Source organism: Mytilus trossulus, unplaced genomic scaffold (assembly GCF_036588685.1).
Source record: "Mytilus trossulus isolate FHL-02 unplaced genomic scaffold, PNRI_Mtr1.1.1.hap1 h1tg000211l__unscaffolded, whole genome shotgun sequence".
NCBI classification, from domain to species: domain Eukaryota; kingdom Metazoa; phylum Mollusca; class Bivalvia; order Mytilida; family Mytilidae; genus Mytilus; species Mytilus trossulus.
The window spans coordinates 1,029,319-1,052,384 of record NW_026963311.1 but is presented as its reverse complement, the minus strand read 5'-3'; the positions used below and the strand labels follow the sequence as shown (position 1 = coordinate 1,052,384).

General features: G+C 31.7%; 1 protein-coding gene across 4 annotated transcripts in view; it reads right to left on the bottom strand.

Moving 5' to 3' along the window:
* Window positions 1–263: 263 nt before the first annotated feature.
* Window positions 264–23,066, bottom strand: part of LOC134701064 (caspase-3-like) — an 85,059-nt gene continuing 62,256 nt past the window's right edge. For 2 of the 4 annotated variants that reach the window (XM_063562210.1, XM_063562207.1), the window contains exons 2-11: window positions 20,882–20,967; window positions 17,659–17,804; window positions 17,098–17,278; window positions 14,040–14,143; window positions 12,799–12,972; window positions 11,671–11,893; window positions 9,284–9,598; window positions 7,586–7,708; window positions 4,943–5,052; window positions 264–2,056 (exon numbers count right to left, since the gene is read on the bottom strand). In XM_063562210.1, the coding sequence (XP_063418280.1) occupies window positions 1,925–2,056; window positions 4,943–5,052; window positions 7,586–7,708; window positions 9,284–9,598; window positions 11,671–11,893; window positions 12,799–12,972; window positions 14,040–14,143; window positions 17,098–17,278; window positions 17,659–17,802 (1,506 nt within the window). In that variant the 5' untranslated portion in view covers window positions 17,803–17,804; window positions 20,882–20,967 and the 3' untranslated portion in view covers window positions 264–1,924. The remainder of the gene's footprint in view (window positions 2,057–4,942; window positions 5,053–7,585; window positions 7,709–9,283; window positions 9,599–11,670; window positions 11,894–12,798; window positions 12,973–14,039; window positions 14,144–17,097; window positions 17,279–17,658; window positions 17,805–20,881; window positions 20,968–23,066) is intronic. The other 2 variants (XM_063562209.1, XM_063562208.1) reach the window with 1 other exon arrangement.

The following is a 23,066-nucleotide window of genomic DNA, read 5'->3' as shown; positions in this document are numbered from 1 at the left end:
TATCACTATATCAAGACTTTCACCTTACAAGTAATTGAAGTTGTTTGAGGAGAATGACGACGGCATGACCCTGTTAGACATGGTGATCATTCAGGAAAAGATTCAAATTTGATCTTATTAGTTTAAAATATTTTTAATCTAACTGTAGGACATTAAATTAACAAATAAATCTTAACCATAGAAAACATTTCTTTTATTTCTCAGTATTAATAATTTTACATACTTAATACAATAAATCAAATGATGAATTGGACTGTTTCAGGCAAAAAGGTGAGTCTCGAAGGATGTACTATGGTAAAATTAGAAAAATCTAAAATGTGATACTATAAGTAAGAAGAGCATTAATTAAGGAGCAAACAAATGGAAAGAGAAGAAATAAACAAGCTGCTTAAATTTTGGTAAATGACCTTCTATGAGTTGTTAATTGAAGTCTTATAAATATGAAAGTAAAAACGGGGTCATGGGGCAAATATTTTTACCCTGTATAGTAGAAAAAAAATCAAACAAAATCCAAACATCTGACAAAAATTCTAAAACCTGAACTTAGTACATCCCTAAATGCATAATGTAGGACTCACACTACTTCAGAATTATAGGAAGAAGTGACTTTTTTTTCTGAATCTGATAGGGAGAAGTGGTGAGATTTGAAATAGAAGTGCTCCTTCGCACACTATGCTACAATGTTTGGTTTTTACTACCTATAGTAAAATCGGTCATATGTAGATAATGTTCTTTATATATTGTTCATTTCATATCTGAGTATATAATTACAGTAACAGTTCAAATTCAAAGTTGTTAAAGTTAAGATTCATGTGAGAAACTACCAACTAATTATCTAGCACTAAAAAAAAATTTTTTATTATGTCAAAATGGTAAAGAAATTATAATATTTAAATTCAAATCAATTCAAAAACTATCTTTTTTATCATGTTTATAAATTCAGTGTTTCTCATCAAAAGATATACAAAGTTAGGCTGGGCCATAATATATTGTTATTAGTATTATAGTCCAAGAGTTAGTTAAGCAACTAAAATCAATATTTTGAAACAATCCATTTATATGGAATTATATACATTAATTAAGGTGGCTCAGAACTATTCGACTGCTCATAATTTCACGCATGAATTACAAAAGTATTTGTTGTAAATTCGATATAATTTTTTAATATATATTTTGATTGATTAGAAATGTTAAATCATTGTAGTTATGTGACTAATAGACTATTTTCGTTATTATCCGTATTTGTTATAGGGTCAAATGACATTTCATTCATTTACTCCATTTTCCCGCCCAAATTGGGGTTTTCAGGCAAAATATTTTTTTTTCCTTATCGGTGACCTATATTTGTTATTTGCTCATTCTTTGAAGCTATATTTCAGCTTTTTATATTATAGTTTTGGACCAAGTGTCATAGAACGTATTTTTGATATTCCGATAAAAATATGTCCAAAACCTCTATTTTCCCTATCATTTCATTCAAAAATGGTCCCTTTAACATACCTGTTTAAAAGACAAATTTTGAGCTGAAATGGTCCGTGACCCCTTATTTTTTTCGATCAATTTGATTAGAATAAAAAAACAAAAAATACGCACTTCTGATAGAAACTTCGAATAGGCCCGAACCACCTTAAGTAAATCTTAAAAATTAGTCTGTTAATGCGTGTGGAATGCGTAATTTCTATCCATTTAAGACATTCTTCTGTCATCTGTTCCATTCATGCGTCCGTAGTTATTATTTCAAAAATACGGATTTCGGTCATATTGATATGAAAATCCGGGCTCTTAGACAGAATGTGGATGTTCTTATACAACATCTTTGAAGGATGTTATTAATAATAGAGCTTATTTATAAAATAGTTATTAATTACAAAATATGACAGACTATTTTTTTCAAATTAAATTATATTCCTGTTAATTGAAACTATTAAAACAGTTCCGGTGGGTCGTTATGGATTCCTGGGAAAAAGAAGAATTTTTTTCTGAGATTAGATTTCACTTCAGCAACAGTCATTTCCTTCTTTTTGAAATTTCCGTCTTTTCCTACTAATCTGTTAACCTATAAATAAATTAAGCATTATCCAATCATTTCAATAAAATTATCTCTCACACATGTTTATAATCTTTTTCATAATTGGGTTTGGTTTTAAGCAAATAAATATTTGCATATAACAATGTTACAGACGTTGTAGAGTCACAATCCTGAACATGCAATGAGTTGCATATATTTGAGACATTGACCAACGTCATGATATGGTAATTTTGCGTAAGATATTTGAAATATCAATACAATGCTATTGGTTTCATTAGCTGCTAAAAGAGTTATTTGATTCTGTTATCTGTTCCCCAACACATGTGTCGCCTGTTCCAAGTCACGAGCTTCTAGACTTTGTTAGTCTGGTATCCTTTTTTCTAATTTAGATCATATATATGTTCTTAGGGCTTAAGATGTTTTCTGCCATTTGGTCCGGCTGTTGTATCTTTGACACATTCCCAATTTCAATTCAATATTTTATGTTATAAATGTCGTGTTATATACTAAAAAAATAATCAAAAATATAAGGCTTATAATTTTGTTAATGAGTCTCTCGTTTCGTCTACAAAAGATAGGGTATGAGTGCCAATGAAACAATTTTCAATCCAAGTGATATTTTAAAAAAAGTAAACAAATCAAGCTCAAAGTACATTCTTCAACAAGGAGCCATAGTTCCCACCGAACAGCACGCTACAAAGGGCCATTAGAGACACACCGAACAGCTAGCTATAGAGACCGATAAGTGATCCCCGAACTGGAAATGTTGATTGGCCAAATGATGTAACAAAGTATTTATACATTAAAAGTTACTAGTCATAGATTGCTATAAAAAAGTTTTAACGAAATTTGAGATATTGAACCACATTATGATTTATAAATTTTGTTTATGATTTTTAAAATATGAATATACTGATTTTGGTTTACTCAATAATAGTGCCCAGGTTGCACATGGTTTATGTTTGATACAAACTGTTTTATTGAAAAGCATTTGAATAGCTTGTTGATGTTATAATGTAAATATAAACAAAAAGTATCTGAAGAAATATGGCACATTGAAAATGAAAATAACGCGGCCTGATAACTTTTAATGTAGCAGTCGAGTTTGTGCGTTTTTGTCTCATACTTTAATAAAAACTATCAATCTGTTACAAACAGGAATGGAACACAAATGAATTGCAAATTTTTCATCTAATCTGATACTTAGTATGTAAAAGTCTTAAACCGCAAAAATATGTTGCTAGTGAGTTGGGTCACGATAGAGCTAAAAGGTAACATTATTGGTGATACAATGATATAAAAACTTATTTTGTGTCTATCTCAGTCACCTGTTCTTCATAATTAAGTATACATGGTCAATTTCAATTTCCTAGTTCGACACTCAGGTGTCACAATTGAAACAGAATCTGCTAACCTTCCGGGGGCACACGATATAACCTCTGGTTTAAAGTATGTCCCGTGTTGATCTTTGATGGTCTATGTAGAGTTATGTAGAATTTGTGTTTGTCATTTACGTCGTTCTTCAACTTTTACCATGCCGTTTTTATATTATCGTCGACTAATATGTTTGAATATCCCTTTGAAATCTGCGGCCTGTTTTAAGTAGTCAGGGTTACCGTACACCCCTGCTCATGAAGTCTGTATTGACTCAACATGCACGAGCGTAAGGTATCATTTAAGATATGTGCACATTATAAATACGATGGCGCAGAGGAGTGTAGTACATTGAGACATGGGGAAATTGACAATTGGAAAGTTAAAATCGCCGTCCAAACTTTGTCTTAGATTTTTGTTTGTAGTCGACAATTTATCTCAATATCAAAGAAAAGGTCAAGATATGAAGCAAACATTCTAGTTTCTGTAGTATCTTTTATCACAAGCTAACTGGTAAATGTAAGTACTGACTGACTGACTGATGTGTGGGTAAAAGAGAGACAGGAAATCTTTAATATATCTGAATTTGAAATCAAAGAACTAAGTAAAATGGTTTTCTTTAGGTCTTTGGAAAGGTTCTGCATTTCAAATTGCAGTGCGAACTGTAAATACCACTGTATTATGTAGACTTATGCATCATTCGTATCCACTTTTATTATAAACAATTTTAAAGCGAATAGAATTAACCATAGATGTACATCTATGAATGGTCACAATCATCTGCGCAATTTCGGGTAAACTTCATCATTACACCAATCAACTGTGTCAAAATACCTCGATTTACTGTAAGTAGTAAAAACAAATCAATTATTCCACTTCCTCATTTACGAAAATAACACTATTTAAGCTAAAAGGAATTAAACTGAATGTTAAAGCCAAGTTTCAACGGACTTTCTAGTTTTGTTATCTTTTGGGTATTTTGTCGGATTCCTTTTTCTTAAATAAACAACTTAAAAACTAATTTTGCCTCTTATATAAATAAAATGATGTTAACAAAACCATAAACAATAATTACGGACACCAAAGAAATTCAACGAAACAATAAACCATCAACAAAAACAAGTAATATCAAGTCCAAAATATTACAGGAAAACTATGTATTCAGCACAATCATTGACGGGACACAACTATCCTGATTTTTGTGGAGTTAATGATTGAATAGCAGAGATTTTTGAAAGTTAAAAAATGTCTTTTTAAACAATTTTACCTCATTTAAAAATGTGTACACGAGAAGAAAAATTGCAGTTTTATTACTTTATAGTAGATACGATATAATCCATTCATCATCGATTTATAGTGAAGTGAAATTAAACCCTCTCAATAATAAACTTTTTCCTATTCTGTCACCGCACTATAAACCTCTCGACGATATCGAAAAAACAAAAACTAAGTGCCCATATAGATCATGTATTTGTCTGATTGTGCATTTCTATTTATTTGCTTGTAGCTCATAAAACCTGAAAGATCAGTTTTACCTACCCTGATAAGTAAGTGATGCAGTTCCTCTTTATGCGCATGGTATTTGAAGGTCCATACGATGGCACTCATAAACCAGGAACCAACATCCTCATTTAGCCATGCTATAGTACCTTGATAATAATAATAATAATGATAGCTATTTTGTAAACAAAGCAAATTGTATAAAAAATTATAAAGGTGAAGACATGAATTATATCCGGTTTAATGAAAATCTGTGTACTAACACAATTAAGTTTTGTTTTCCTTTATACCAACCCTTAAGCGCTCGTTCCGAAACCAATATTATTATATCTTGTTTTCTACTTATCGATCTGTAATAATAGTGTCGTTATTCTCCTCTTATAGTTGATGTGTTTCCATCAGTTTTAGTTTGTAACCCGGATTCGTTTTTTTCTCAATCGATTTATGAATTTCAAACAGCGGTATACTACTGTTGCCTTTATTTATAGGTAAGGTATAACAACCATTATTAATACAAGTCTAGGCGATGGGTTGAATTTTTCAATTTGCTATAGGTAATGATAGCAGATCTTGGAAAGCATTAATAACCTTCATTCATAACCTTTCTAGATTCGGAAAGTTACATTATGTCAACAACAAAAATGCGTTACGGGTTTTTAAAAATGTACATCACAAATTTTGAAGTTATTTCGAATAGACGGATTTTTTACAGTCATTCCTTATTATTTTATTTTAGGTTCATTTTTAAGGAGTAGATTACGGAAAACGTTATTGAAGTCACGGTTGAATGACAAAATCATGTCTATGAGCTGATAGACAAAATACTTTCAAAAGATCAGAAGACGTGTGTCATACACTTATCCTTAATTACCCTGAACTCGGAAATTTACCTTTCAGGAAATACATCTTTTCAAAAAAAAAAATTCAACTAAGCAACATAATGTATGATAGTTGTTTGGGTAAGATATACAGTATATAAGTAAATATTTTCTAGATTAGTATCAATATGATAATTGGGATGTAAAGTATAAATCATGAATTAATCCGTATTTGTAAAGGGATAATTCATTAAAAAATACGTATTTAAAGAAAAGGGAGACAACCGCAACATATTATTCGTAAACAAAACGTATTCCTTCTTTATTTAGGAAATGCAATATGCAAGAATTGAATGCACGATTGTTAAGGAGTATAGCTATTATAAAAAAATATATGCATATTTCGACACAAAAATGCACACCAAAGAATGTAATTTTCTTTCCGCCAACAATCTTGCAGTCTGTATCATTTAACAGTAATACATAATTGTATCTCCGCAAACAAATTGTTGATCTGTATATATATAGGAAGATGTGGTATGAGTGCTAATGAGACTACTTTCCATTCAAGTCAAAATTTATAAAAGTAAACCATTATAGGTCAAGGTACGGTCTTCAACATCTTTTTATCTACCGGTGCAAATTGTAAGTGCAACTTCCCCTTAAACTATTGGGCAGATATTGTTGTTCAAAATTAAATGATTGATATATTGAACAATCATTTATTAGATGCTTGTTTTACTGATTGGTTTATTTAGATAAATATTGTCGATTACCTCCTATCTTCTATATTAATATTTTACTTAAACCCATAGTCCTAAATTTTGGTCGTCATACTAGATAAAAAAAGAAATGACTCAAAATAAGGGTTAATTTGAAAATAAGCTATCCTATACATGATGCAGACAAAAAATTGGCAAAATAGTTTAAAAATGTTTGTTAATAATGTTTGTTAATAATGATCTCGATATATTTGATGGATGATATAATGCAAACGATTGAATTTGCGAATGTTCGATAACCTTTTTATAAAATGGTACAATGAAAAACTTCCTATTTCAACATTATTAAAAACTTCGTAGCTACAGGGAAAATCAATAAATGTGATTGTTAACCATAGCACAATCTTAAAGCAGGATTCATGAACTTTTACATAATTAACAAACGGAATAATCGATGTGAAGCTTAAATTAATGCGTACTTGTTGCAGTCGAACTATTTCAGCTTTGTTTTTCTGCTTCTGAATGCCTAGTTGTTAAGTATAAGACTGGTTTCGTTTTATATATTATAAAAAAAATAATTGTCTATTGATAAATGGCTTTTAAACTGTTTTAACCACACGATGAGGTTACGTAAAACGGATTTCAGTTTTCAGGAAATAAATGTTAAACCAGTTTTAAACGAGTTCAATACCTGTTAAAAAAACAATAATAGTTATCAAAATTACCAGGATTATAATTTTATACGCCAGACGCGCGTTTCGTCTACATAAGACTCATCAGTGACGCTCAGATCAAAATAGTTAAAAAGCCAAACAAATACAAATTTGAAGAGCATTGAGGACCCAAAATTCCGAAAAGTTGTGCCAAATACGGCTAAGGTAATCTACTCCATGGGTAAGAAAATCCTTAGTTTTTCGAAAAATTCAAAGTTTTGTAAACAGCAAATTTATAAAAATGACCATATGTCCATCAAACCTACCACAACTTCGCCATGATTGCTAGGAAAACATGTTCATTCAACTAAATTATATAAGAAATGCCTTAGTACAGTGTTTTTTCTTTTGTCAATGGTTAAAAACGACTTCAAGGTGATAATATAAACATATATTTCAAACATTATATCATACATGTTTTACAATTACCTTCTGGTGTTGCATATGCAATTAAGAAATCTGCTGATGGGTGATCAGGAAATGTACTTGTTGGTAATACACAATTCTCTGTTTCCTGTACTGATGGTACTGAATCAATGACATCACGGGCTCCTGTAAACGTTTTCAACCTATGTTACTTTAAACAACACACTTTGTGAATTACATGTAATAAAATTACAGATTGATCATTTTCCTTCTAAAACATTCTAATTGTTGTATTTTCAAAGTTTAAATTTTGAACCTGATACAGTACTTGTAGTCAGCTGAAATGCATGAATTATCCCAAGTATTTACTTTATTTTGCATTCTACTATTAGAAAGATTATCTTATAGTGAATAAAAAATTGAAAATGAAAATGGCAACAACATAAGACCAGATAACAGCAAAAAGTCACCAATGGGTCTTCAATATATCGAGAACATTGCATATTCGACCCCAAATCCCCCCCCCCCCCAAACCACCAAACACATACATCTTTATAGTTTATTGATTTGCCTTAGCGTTAAATATAGAACATTCATCAAACATTCCATAAAAGAGGATATACAAAGTTACTTATATTTGCTATTTTGCATGCACCTTCTTAACAAAGGAAGTCACAAACTATTACAGGTACTATTTGTACAATGAATGAATGACCGACAAAAGTTATAAAAGGTTATAAAAAGTATTTTGTCTTTGTGAAAATTTACTGATGTTGTTTTATTTCCCCACCTGAGACACAATGTATTCTCAAACATATTGATTGTGTATGATATTGGATTATTTCAGTGAATTTAAGTTCCAAAGAATATTTAATATACATGCTTAAAGAGGGAGAAGTTGGTAATATCTGAGCAAACGATTACATTGATTCTAAATCTGAGAGCCATCTTTTTGTTTATAATACAATAACAACAATTTTCATAGTAAAAAAATTCAGCTAACAATATTGAATTTTATCTTTTTATAAAAGGTAAACATTGGTTACAAAATGAGTTACATAAATATGACATTACGATAGCAGCAAAATCTATATATATAACATTTGGAAAACACTAGTTTGGGTCAGTTTATAAATGTTTTGAATTACGTTTCCGTAGAAATAACTATGGAAATTCTAACTTTCGGGTCTCATTATTTATCTGTATTATGCAAATATATAACCATAGTACATTTTACTTTTTACAACAAATGGTCATGGATTGCACTTCTTCTGCCATTTTGACACATCAACGAATAACTGTAAAAGGATTATCGAATACTTGAAATGCAATAAATCTTAATCCCTGAGTTTTCAATTAGAAAAAGAGAGGCAAAAGATACTAAAGGGACATTCAAATTCACAAGATGACAACGACATGGCTACAAAAGAAAGAAAATAACCGACCGAAAATCAATAGCACACAAAACCATAAAAGACTATAGACTTAGCAAAAAAATAAACCACCAAAAATGTAGGTGATCGCATTTGCCTTGGAAGGGTAGCAGATCCTGTTCAACATGTGGTACCGTCGTATGGCTCATGTGAGAACAAACCCTATCAATATCGGGGAAAGGTAAGTAGGGAATGTAGTTACGACATTTGAAACAAATTCACATTCATCTTTAAAACGAATCTTCGAAAATGATAAACCAACATAATTCTATGTCTACAATGCGTCCTGTTTTTGATTCTCATTTATAAGGATTTTTCTGACACTTACCGTCTTTTACATCCAATTTCAGTTCAGTAAAATTACTGGCAGAGAACACCTTCTCGTCGTGTTTTACAAGACATCTGTACTTTCCTTGGTCACTTTCTACCACTTTCTTTATAATGAGGGTTTGTACGATTTTCGAGCTTTGTAAGGAGTATTTATCTTGGTTAACTGCTTCTGTTATACGGTATTTTGCTCCAGCCTTATTCATTTCCCAAAACACTTGTTTTATTGGTTTGTCAATTTTAACAATACATTCCATCTCAACCTGCTTACCAGACTGAACCAAGTGAAGAGTTTTCTCTATTGAAGCGGCTTCAACTGTATTGAATAAAACAAAATGTAGAATTTACATTACCATGTGATATTTGATTTAAAAAAAGTAATGACAGTTAAACATTTGTTCATTTTCTTATTATAAACTATGAACCAAAACATGTATATCTGTACAAACTGAAATATTACTTCAGAATGATGAGTCATCCTTGTAAATCGTTAACAACTATGTTGTTACATTGAGCACCATCCATGAGTACTAATATGAATATCTTTATATATCGTCCGATTGTAGGGCAATAGGATTGCCATCAAAAGAAAAATATTTCAAATGAAAAAACCCATTTTGTAATATAAAAAAAAGATGTGGTATTATTGCCGATGAGATAACTCTCCAAAAGAGACCAAATGGCACAGAAATAACCAACTATAGGTCATCGTACGACCACAATGAGTAAAGCCCATACCACATAGTAAGCTATAAAAGGCCCCGAAATGTAAAACAATTCAAACGAGATAACTAACTGCCTAATGTATGTACAAAAAATGAACGGAAACCAAATATGTAACACATAAACAAACGACAACCACTAAATTTTTTACAGGCTCCTTACAGCATGTTGCAGGGTCGCAACCCTCCCCTAACCTGAGCCAGTGGCATAATAGTACAATATAAGAACGAAACCTAAAAAATCAGTTGTAGAAGGCTCAACTCATCAGATACATAAAAATACAAATACAAATTGACATGGTCCCAACAACAAAAAGACACTAAGTACAGATCTGAGAGTACTAACAGTTACTGACATCTAGTTCAAAGCCACTAACAACTGATAGAAATAAGCATGCATCTATGACTAAATAATCAATCAGTACACAACCATCATCCTATGGATTTAGTGTAAAGACGTCATAAACAGTCAGAGAAAAAAATACCTTGTGCATGTTTTACTCTTCGGACACATTCCGCTTTCCCTTTCTTAATTGTAATATACCACAGAAGCAAACTTATCAACATCAAGACAAAAACTAAAACCAACCAGACAAAATTTAATCGACGAGAAAAAAGAAATATGACGAAATGACATGCAACATGCATCGAAATACTACAAAGTAGCTAAATAATAACAGTAACCTATTCAAACAGAGGATAAACTAAGGTGTTACGGTGCGTACTAGAAACATAAGAATAGGACTGCAAATAAAACAATCAATTAATTAAACCTTAAAATTTGTTTACTGTTCAGTAGATTTAATTCATCAAATTTGAAAAGTTTTGATAAGCTTTATAAAATTATTCTCTGGCACAAAAAAACTTCATCGTGTCCATCGCGAATTTATTAAAGAAAAAATGGCTTTTAATATTTTTTTGAAAATATTTTATAGATTCCAATGAAATAAAAGATTTTGTATACCCAACAAACATCTTAAATTCCGGCTGGATCGAATTAATTCAATTTTCTCAAAGTTCGATTAAGTTCATGGTATGTTTGTCAAAAGGTTTAAGAAAATATGTGTCTTTAACAAACAAATATTCTCCCATTTGCAGATTAGTACAGACTGTCGGGTATTCGCATTTTAGTAGATTATCAAAATTTACAATTTTTTATCAGCTTCTTTTACACATCTTGTAGTTATTTTGCTGTTTGTGCCCAATTTAAGTGCAATGCCGATATGCTTGCAAACAGCATACACACATTATGTGCATTTATAGTCGTTAATAAAGGTAAAATAACAAAAGAACTGAACTCCTAGGAAACCCGAAACGAAAAGTTAAATGATTAGCATGATTTAGTTAAATCGTTCTTGCTAAATGTTATTTTTGACAATGCTTTAAACGAACGAGATTTACAAAGTTTTGTGATCATTTCTGACTAGATTTTGTGGTTTTAATGCTCCGAAATCATTTTCTTTTTAAATATCAATAGTATATCTCCTATAAAGCAATATATCATAGATACCAGGAATAAAATTTGTATTTACGTCAGACGCGAATATCGTCTACAAAAGACTCATCAGTGAAAAAGATGTGCAAACTTGAAATATATACTTATCGTCTGTTAGGAGAATATAATACATTGGTTTATGAAAAAAAATTGTTAGTTTTATATTCTTACCAGAACGACAGGCCTGAACAAAAACTAGTCTTGGTTTTCCTTGTAGAACTTGGCAATTAGCAGTCGAGAAACAATCTGTTAGTGCTTTTATTTCAACAGGCAAGCAATCAACTCCATATACTTTTGTCCCTACGCCGTGGCTCATTATGATTAAAATGACACATTCTGCGCGATCCTCTTTTACTAACTCTTTAGCCTCGCTGCGGAGGAACGAAAGCATTTCCTTTAAATGAAAAACAAAAGTGTAGAAAAATCTTAATATTCATTAGAATTTGTTGACATAAAAAGTAAAAAATGTGTTGATAACAAATATCAACAATATACAACGATGATAAGAAATGCATTACAAAATCAGAAAAAAATATAAACTTTTTGATCATTCTTTGAATTATCAATCCCCTATAACACCTAATGCTGATAATCTTTCAATAAAAAAAATCCCCATTTTTCGATGGGGTTCGTGTTGCTTACACTTAAGTTTTGTATGTTGTGTTTTGAGTTCTATTATTTATCTGTTTGTCTTTTTATTTTGAAGCCTTGACGTTGTCTGTTTTTTTTCTCGATTTTTGAGTTTAAATGTTCCTCTGCTTTCTTTTGCTCCTTTTAACTTAAAATTGGGTTCATCTTGAGGATCGGCTGAATAAGGATAATGAAAGTTAAAAAATCAAACGCCAGAGGGACATGTGGATGTGTAGTAAAGAAAACTTTACCCTTTCATAATATTGCCAATGAATGGTAATAGTGTATTCGGTAAACGGTGAAATAAAATAGGGATCAACCCTGAAAGGTAGAAAATTCAATTAGATACTCTGTTCCGTATGTTTAATAAACTTAAAAAAAAGAGAAGAGAAAAGGAAGAGAGAATCGCGTGAACAAGCATTTTTGTACTAAACATACTTTTTTATTTTAAGTGTTTAAAAACTGAAATGTCTACTGTCTGTAGTAAATAATTGAAACTTGATGTAAAATAGATTCACTTCATGCCTTCATTCAATGCAATTGAGTTCTCAGCATAGTTTTAATATTTTTGTTTATTGTTGAAGACATTGATTTGGTGACCGTCCGATGTCATTCTTGGGGAAATCCTGTTTCATTAAAATTTGTCATGAATTGTTACTCATATCTTACTTGGGCTGTTAAATCAGTCTTATGTATTACAGTAAAATGAAGTTCTGTGAATAATTTTGTCAAATTATCTGCATCCTTATTAGAAGCTTCCCGATGTAACAATTGCCCATCAAAATCGACATTGTTGATTACAAAAACTTTTCCTCGGTAATCGTTCTGAATCTTGTAAACGTCCTGCAAAATATAAAGCAAACATGTGAAGGAATTGGAAGTATGGACAGTACTACGAACGTTTCTATTGTAAAATTGAAAATGGAAATGGGGAATGTGTCAAAGAGACAACAACCCGACCACAGACGTAGTTTATTATGTTATAAGAATTAGTATGGTTTATATTTACACGTGTTTCACTATAATTCTAAGTAAAATTAAACTAAATTTTACATGTTAAACTGATCATACAAAAAAGTTGGAAAGAGTTGACGACCAAAAATCCTAAAAGTTTTGCCAAATACAGCTAAGGTAATCTATGCCCGAGGTAGAAAAGCCTTAGTATTTAAAAAAATTCAAAATTTTGTAAACAGTTAATTTGTAAATATAACCACATCAATGATAATTCATGTCAGCACAAAAAGTGCTGACTACTGGGCTTATGATACCCTCATCTCTGCTTAAATTAACCAAGGAAAACAGGTTTTAACCAAATACTATCTTTTATCCGGTACGATGACTGAACATTATCAAACACAGTAAAGGTAGATTTAAGTTTGTGGTTTTTTGTTCTTTTTTTTTTGGGGGGGGGGGGGGGGGGGGGGGGGTATTTTTATGTTTCGATCATGGGATAAAATGTTTCTATAACTTTTTAGATTGACTCTCATCACGACTGCATTTAATATCTTGTCGAAATCTGCGAATGACAATGAATCCGCAGTAGCCACATAGTATCAATGTGGCTGTCAAAAAGTCCAGTCTTCTCATAAATCACATGTAAAACCAGTTAGTGTAAACAATATTTTTATCATGAAAAATACAAGTATAATTTATAAACACATTCACAATAAGGATCCAGAAACAAGCTTATAATAATCTGTCTCCTTAAAACCAGTTTGTAGGGAGAGGTGAAAATCACTAATTTTGTGTAATGTTTTTTAATACTTTTTCTTATTACCTTTCACAAAGAACGCAAACAAATATGATAACGTTAATTAGAATATTTTGATATTCAACAGTTTATATGTGGCCCAAATAACATAGTGCAAGTGAGAATCGGTTTATTCATTTTGTAATATGAGCTCTCCTACCTCTTTTCCATATTCGTGAATATACCACGGACTTTTTTTATCCATTATTTTGATTACGTGATCATCCATCATTGTACTGTTCTCTTCAATCTTTGGAGGCCATTCTTTGGACAACAAGCAAAGTCAATATGTAGTGATCATATAATTTGAAATAACATATTAGAAACTAAATAAAAGTTTGTTACATACCACACATAGTGGAACAGTATATGTTACTATTTGAAAATTCGAAAATTTGATTGTATAAACTTTTTAAAGATTGCCAGTGGTTTGAGGGACCATTTTTTTTAAGTATCAATTAGGATATATCTGGATAAAAATGTTACTGAATGAAACCAGAAGGACCCTAGATGATATCAGATATTTGTAACTGTATGAACAAATATAGCAAACTGCACTTTTGTAAAGTATTTTCACTCTAGATATTAGACTGAGAAAAGTTGTCTAGATATATTGAGTCTTATATAAATTTGTATATGATGATAGTCTAATAACACCATCTGTAAAGGAGAGAAGGATTAAACCATCTTATAACAGGGAGATGAGATATGATCGCCAATGAAACGACTATCGAACAAAGTTAAAATAAAATGGATATATAAGCGATTATAGGTAACCGTACGGCCTTCGTAACAATCGTCTGTTTTAGTTTAGTTTGAAAGTTAATCTAGAAAACAAACATGTTTTTTTCTAAATTTCTAGACAGATGTAATGAGTATCGGAACAACCGTTTGCATTTTTGAAGGGGTGAGGACTTGCGGGATATTGAAATGAATATTTTGCCCTTGTAAAAACTGGAACAACATCTAGATTTTTGCTGATTGCAAAACTGCCAGTCATATTTGCTTTACTAAAATAGGTGACATGAGACAGTATTAAAATGTGACAATGTGTCTCTTTTGGACCCCACGATTTATCTTTTCCGTTTATATGGCTAAAAAAGGGGGGGGGAGGATTTCGTTTAGGTCAAAGAATTTTTCCCCCTCTTGATTCAAAAACCTTATTCATTGTTTAGAACAACCAAACAAATATTTTTATTTCAAATTGAGTGTTGAATTTCATAACTTTTTATCAAAAATAAATATTTGTGATAACTCCCTCCTGAAAAAAATATTATGTTTGGATCTATATAATCCATGTCTGTTTGAGTTCCATTTCATAAGATTCATAATAGTTACAGTTCTTTTTATCAGTTCCGGAGTAGATTATAATTTTCTTTTAATCTTTGAGAAATATATAATTAGTTTTAAAATCTATTTTAATTCATTTTGTTTTAATTAAAATGATGATTTTCACTTTCATCTATCAACAAACTTTTTAAATTGTTGTGGCTTGATTGGTCAACTGATAAGTTGTCAGGCTGATTACAGGTGAAGCAGTATTTTTCCATATGACAGTTGCGTGTACCCTGGGGTGTGGAATACCTTAATTTTATGGGGAACATTCTGTCCACGTGTAATACGTAATATATATTCAAACAGATGACATAACACATTTTTTCTCCTGTTAATTCAAGGATTTTTATACTATACTATACAAGTCTTTCGAAGAATTAGGATACCATCATACTTTGCTATTTATAAAAAACACATTTTGGTACAATAATTATTTACCAAATTAACATTGAATATTATGAATGTAGAATGAAATATGTCTACAGTATGAATGGTTTTAATCATTTAGTAATTATTTATAAGATTTAGGAATTAATATTTGTAATTATTTAAAAACAGATATTTAAATTGTAAAACTCAGAATTGTCAAGACACAATTCAAAATGTTCAGAATATGTCAAGCCATACTGAGAAAAAATAAGAATGTCGAGAATATGCCGAGAAATTTCAAGACAGTATTCAAATGTCAAGAATTTGTCAAGAAATTTGAAGACCATACTCAGAATGTCGAGAATATGTCGAGTAAATTTCATACAAATTTAATAAAATGAGAATTTGTCAAGAAAAATTAAGACATACGTCATACTTTTGGAGAATGTCGATTAAAAATTCATGCAAATTAAGTCAAAAATGGTCTTTTCAGACTTCTGTAGTGTTAATATCTTTTAAATCGCACCACATGTCCTTAGATTTTTTATTCTCGTCAATATAATCTTTTTTACCATCAATGCAATAACCTAGCCAAAGCTTTTGTTATTTGCAATATACACCAGAAACAAGTATGCTGTATATTAAATTCATATGTGGAACCAACATTTGACATTCATCAATACAATGAAATATATATAATCATAATCATAATTGGAGTAGTTAAGCTTGCTTCATTGGCTAAAATAAAAGTCTTACTAAATTTAAGGAACTTTAGTTAAAATCTCAAAAATAATTTAGAAAAAAACCAAATCAAGGTTAACAACAAAATAATCGACGGAAACTCTTGTAGCCAGAAATGGACCTTTTACAAGATAAGCATCCTTAGCTATGCATTTTCATGAATCCCCGACATGCGAATATACTCTCAATATATAAAAATAAGAAATTAGAAACAATTGGTGAAATTACAGATCGAACTACTTTTTAGTGCTTAGTATTTCAGTCGTTCTTCCTCATTTCTATGTTGGAAGTGTCTTTTGGGCAAGGAGAACATCCCTTTCAACAAAATCCGTACAGTGTGTCTCAATCCGTAAAGTTGTCCCATTGGCAATCATACCACATCTACATGTTGTGGTTACCAGTGTTCAGAATTTCAAAATGCGATTGTATGCATATTATGGGTTCAAAATGCTGGTTTGGTTTTACTTTTATTAAGAACACTTAAAGCCAAACAATTGAAAACAAAGGATGTAATATATAATTTGATTAGTTGTTCCCATTCCAACTCAATGCGAACGCGTTTTTAATATCCAAGGAAGAATATAACATGGATAAAGTATTATACCGCTCTTCAATAGTCAATCATCGATTAGAAAAACAAAATCTGGGTTTCAAACTAAAACCGAGGTAACATATCAACCATAAGAAGAAATCAACGGAACAACAGAAACACTGACGCACATTTGAAGATTTCCGGTGAGACCGAATAGTTTCAGAAAAGAAGAACAACTCACCTTTTGGTTCTGTCATATTTTCAATTTTTTCAACTGCTCTGACATAGGGTGAAAGGCCTTCTGCAAGGTATGTGTTCTTAGTGTCGAGAAATGCCCGATGAAGAGCAGCGACACCTTTCTGTCCTCGCCTATCTAAAGTGTCCAGAATCAATCTCGTTTTTGGCTCTGTTTCAGAAGTTTGCTTTGATTATGGAAAACAAAGAATGAATGATAAGTTGATGATAGAAATGTAATAAAACGTATTCGAATGTTTGTTATTCATTGTGATCGTTTTTCACTAGGATGTAATAACCTAACCAAAACGATTCAATAGATTTAATTTTGTACAAATTTTTTTTATTTAAAGTTTAAAATACAAACGCAATGAATTACAGTTTACATTGAAGCTTCTCATGTTACATTAAATTTTCCTGTTCTAATTGTTGTAAATGTTCAGAGTACACATTTACAATACGTCAACTGCGAAATATAACTTGTCAACGAATAAATGTTGATGGCAGTATCATCCAATAAAAAAGGGCGTACATGTCGCATTCCATTAGAATGTTTTAATTAACTTACTGTAATTTCGTCACGCATATCCTCAGTGAAAATATTCATTCGATACAATTGATCTGCAACTTCTACAGGATTTGCTAAACCTTTCACGATCATAACTCTATTCTTCTTAAATGCATTTTTCCATTCATAATCATTACTGGCCATTTCTAGAACAGACAAATAGATATGAAACATACTTAAAGAAACCCATAAATAATAAAATTAAAATCATAGTTATGATTTTAAATATTCTTTTAATAACCTTGTATTGCTATATAGCAATGCAGCCGAAATGCAGACACTAATAAAACCATCATAATGTTGGTAAAATAAGATATCAAGGTAGATACTATGGAGTGCAGTTCCATTCCAAAGTTTGTGGATTGTGATGAACTCATTTAACCTCTTGCCAAACACTGAAACAGTGAAACAAAGGCAGTACATTCCAAATATTTGTCTGAGAATGGTTTAAAATCACCAGTAGCTCTAGATCTTCACATCAATAATGTATTTTTACCAGCCGTTTCAATTAAATAAAAGAAAAAAAACCAATTCAAAATGTGCATGTCGCATATTATGCCAAATTCCGCGTTTGTTAAGTTTTCATGCAGATATTGACCACATCAAGGACTCTGGACTCGAGTCGTTACCCAACAGAACAAGTCTTAAACTAGCAAGTAGTGGACCAAAGGAAAAGGATTTTATTCCGCACCCAGAGGCGTCCTTCAGCTGGCAACTAAACAAATATATATACTAGTTCAGTGATAATGAACGCCATACTAAACTCCAAATTGTACACAAGAAACTAAAATTAAAAATGATATAAGACTAACAAAGGCCAGAGGCTCCTGACTTGGGACAGGCGCAATAATGCGGCGGGTTAAACATGTTTATGAGATCTCAACCCTCCCCTATACCTTTAGCCAATGCAGAAAAGGAAACGCATAACTATACGCACATTAAAATTCAGTTCAAGAGAAGTCCGAGTCTGATGTCAGAAGATGTAACCAAAGAAAATAAACAAAATGAAAATAATACATAAATAACATCAGACTACTAGCAGTTAACTGACATGCCAGCTACAGACTTTAATTAAACTGATTGAAAGAGTATGTCTTCATCATATGAATATCAGGTACAATCCTTCCCGTGAGGGGTTTAGTATCATACCATCATAACATATATGAGAAGAACCTAACCCGTGTCAATCCAACAACTGTTTTTTAAATAAAGGTGTTTAGTTCCGATGCAAAGACCCTATAAGTGAATCAATATTAACGCCAAAATATGCAATCTTTAATGACCTGACAACAGTATCGTAACTATATCCCTTCTTAATAAGTCTATTATATGCTTATATTGGTGATTTTGAATCTGTTCAAAGTTTTGTTTTTTCCACACTATTTACAACATTGCCTCACATTCCAATTAAGAAAAAAACACCACATACCTAATTAAATGGGCATTTACAAAGTCAGAATGTGAATATACATGTTCAAACTCTTTTATGTCATATTTTAGTAGCAATAAACAAAAGAACTATGTCAATGTGACATGCTTTGATACTATATCTGCCCTTGATTTTTTACTAGATATAATTTGTATTCACTTTGGAGATTCCGCATAGCGTCAGGTTATCGGAATTCCAATGGGGAATAACTGTGCACCACTTATTGCGGACCTGTTTTTGTATTGGTATGAGTTACAATTGATGACAAAAATCAGCAAAGACCCATCAAAACAAAATCTGATACCAAAAAATAAGAATACTTTTAGATATTTGGATGATAGATTGGCTCTCAATAATGACGACTTCAGTATGTATACTAAAGAAATATAGCCCGTTGAACTAACTTTAAATTAATACTAACAATAACCACTGCCCTTTCCTCGATCTTGATATCTATATCATTAACGGAAATTTTAATACTAAAATTTATGATAAAAGAGATGATTTTTCATTTCCGATCGTTAATTATCCGTTTTTAGATGGTGACGTTCCCTTGTAACCATCTAACGGTGTTTATATATCTCAACTTGTACGATGCGCTCGTGTATGTAACAACGTTTTAGATTTTAACGAGAGAAATTTATGTATTACTGAACAATTATTACACCAGGGTTTTCGATATCACAACCTAGTAAAAACATTTACTAAATTTTATCAATGGTACAAGGACAACATTCGTAAATATAGCCCGACTTCTTATACGTTCAGGTATTTTACAAATCTTTTATGGTTATTTTCTTTATAAAGCACAAAAATATCAGTATTCACCTCAAAGGCTGACAAAACCTTTGAATATACTTATTTTGAAGGGATATAGTTACGATACTGTTATCAGGTCATTAAAGATTGCATATTTTGTCTTAAATATTGATTCATTTATAGGGTCTTTGCATCGGAACTAAACACCTCTATTTAAAAAATCAGTTGTTAGCATGACACGGGTTATGTTTTTTTTTTAGATATGTTATGATGGTATGATTGTGCCTGATATTCATATGATGAAGACTTAATCTTTTTATCAGTGTAATTGATGTCTGGAGCTGGCATGTCAGTTAACTGCTAGTAGTCTGTTGTTATTTATGTATTATTGTCATTTTGTTTATTTTCTTTTGTTACATCTTCTGACATCAGAATCGGACTTCTCTTGAACTGAATTTTGATGTGCGTATTGTTATGCGTTTACTTTTCTACATTGGCTAGAGGTATAGGGGAAGGGTTGAGATCTTATAAACATATTTAACCCCGCAGCATTTTCGCGCCTGTCCCAGGTCAGGAGCCTCTTGCCTTTCTTAGTCTTGTATTATTTTTAATTTTGGATTCTTGTGTATAATTTGGAGTTAAGTATAGCGTTCATTATCACTGAACTAGTATATATAGATATAGGAAGATGTGGTGTGAGTGCCAATGAGACAACTCTCCATCCAAATAACAATTTAAAAATTAAACCATTATAGGTTAAATATATTTGTTTAGGGGCCAGCTGAAGCATGCCCCGGGTGCGGGAATTTCTCGCTGCATTGAAGACTTATTGGTGACCTTCTGCTACTGTCTGTTCTATGGTCGGGTTGTTGTCTCTTTTGACAGTTTTCCTATTTTCATTCACAATTATAATCATGTCATTATACAATGTTTTCAATGGAAGTGTTTTCCAGGTGTATATTAAAAATTAGGGAATCGTACTTAAAATAGTTAAAAGAATATATTCATATTATCGAGAATGCATGCTTAATATACCTGCACTATAGTTTACCTGCTCACTGCACCCTCTATGTACCTTTATATTCTCTGCCGAGATGGATTCAATTGTGTGAGTGTTTTGTCTACAAAAAAAACCCAACTACTTCAAGTTATATTTTAGAACAAACCATACGTATAACATGGCATATGTGTGTTGTCGGTTAATAATAAAGTCCACAGAAGTATTCTGCTGTTCAAAAGCCATAAATCGATTAGACGAAAAAAAATTAAACTGAGTTTGTGGCTCTTTCAATATATATGTTTCTAATAACTTATAAAGGATATTTTTATGTTTCAAGGTACTTGAATATATGATGAGTAATCTATATACTTAAATATGCTTTGCATTAAGTAAGTAACACCGTAAACATATATTTGCTCGTGCTTGCTCATACGTAGCATGCATATTCCACATATTACATTATTTTAAATACAGTTGTTAAAAATTTAATTTTACAGCTGTAACTTGTACCTGTAAAGGGAGAGAGCTTTTATAGGCCGAGCCTGTTGCTCACTCCTTTTCATATCTTAACAAATATAATATGTGTAAAATCAAATCCCAACCTTCCCCCTAATCTGGACAGTGGTGAAACAGTAAAATATAAAGACGAACTCAAAAAAGCAGTTGAAAAAGGCTTCAGTCATCACATAAAAATACATTTAACAAAATCACAGATTGGACGTGGCCGGGTACTTGTATTTTCCAACAACAAAAAGATACTACGCACTGATCTGATAGACTTCTCAGTAACTGAAAGATAGTTCAAAGCCACTAACAAAGCCACTTATAAAACTGTTTTGATACATACGACTGTTAACATATATTCCTTTTAAGAATTAAAAAAGGGTGTTTTTCTTCTGAAAATACTAAAACCCAAAAATATAGATCGCTTCGCGACTCTGCATTTCATATATATAAATATGATTTGTTATCAAGGTCTCTGAAGGTAGAAAGAAATTAAAACAATTGATAAATGAAAATCTAATTAAGTGCTGAATACTAATTTATTTGACATTCACGATTTTGAGAGTCAAACATGCCGTTGGAAAAACCTTAAGCTGGGTTCACACATTCACGATTTTTCTGCCGTCCTTAACAGGACCATTCCAGATTAAAATTTGTCAAAAGTCTGATCAAGATCCTGTGAATCGTGGATGGAAATTCAAACTCTAATTAGAATTTGTAAAACAAATAATTTAATCACGACAACAATCAGATATTGTTCAGGAAGCGTCGATATTCAACCGTTTCCAAACGAATTTATTCCGATCATCCCGTTCTCAATCCGCTTCTAATCCAATGTGTATCTTTCGCCAGGTAAAATTCGACCGAGTCTGTTTCAACTGCGTCCCAATTCTACTAAATGTCATCCGACAGAGATCAGACAGTGACCAGATAGTGAACCGACGCTGACGGAAGTTATCTGTTCGAAAACTGTCATCATAATCTGGATGAGCAGGTACTGTCGGAACGTAATCCTATCACGGTCCGCTCTATCGCATTGCAAACGGCTTTGTCTGGTGTCAGTCGTATTGTATTCTGTAATTGTCGGGACTCTGACGTAGGTATTATTGACTAATTTCGTATTGATAACGGGACAGTCACTGTTCCGGAACGGTGTCGGTAAAAACGGTTCGCAATCGACAAGATCTGGATGCAATCTGGACTCAATCGGAAGAAAAACAGCAATGAAAAATTTCTCCAGATCATTCCCGTTCCACAGGACACCGTCCAGAATACACAGAACATTGTTAGGATTTTGATCCGATACAGCAGAATCTGTAACGACAAAGGCACGATTGTAATCCGACTAGACTAAATCGGGACGCACCTAGCTGTCGGGGTGCTTCGCCGAACTATTCGGACCCTTCCCGACCCGTAGGAATGTGTTACGAACTTAAACGACTGCGTTCAGACAATGATACAGCCCGTAACAGAGTAGTGATCGAATTCGCGTTTCTTTACCGTCAAAATAAGTTACGTTATCGACAAACTTATTTCAGAAGTGACATAATTTAATTTTCTCCATCGACAAAATATTTCATGTCCAACGTGTAAGATTTCATTGTTTAAGGCGATGTTTTTTTTTAACACAGTAAAACATTTTTTTATAATCAACCTCTGTCATTGACATTTTCATTTTAACGGTAAAGATAATGTTTCTCAATGTAGATATAATAT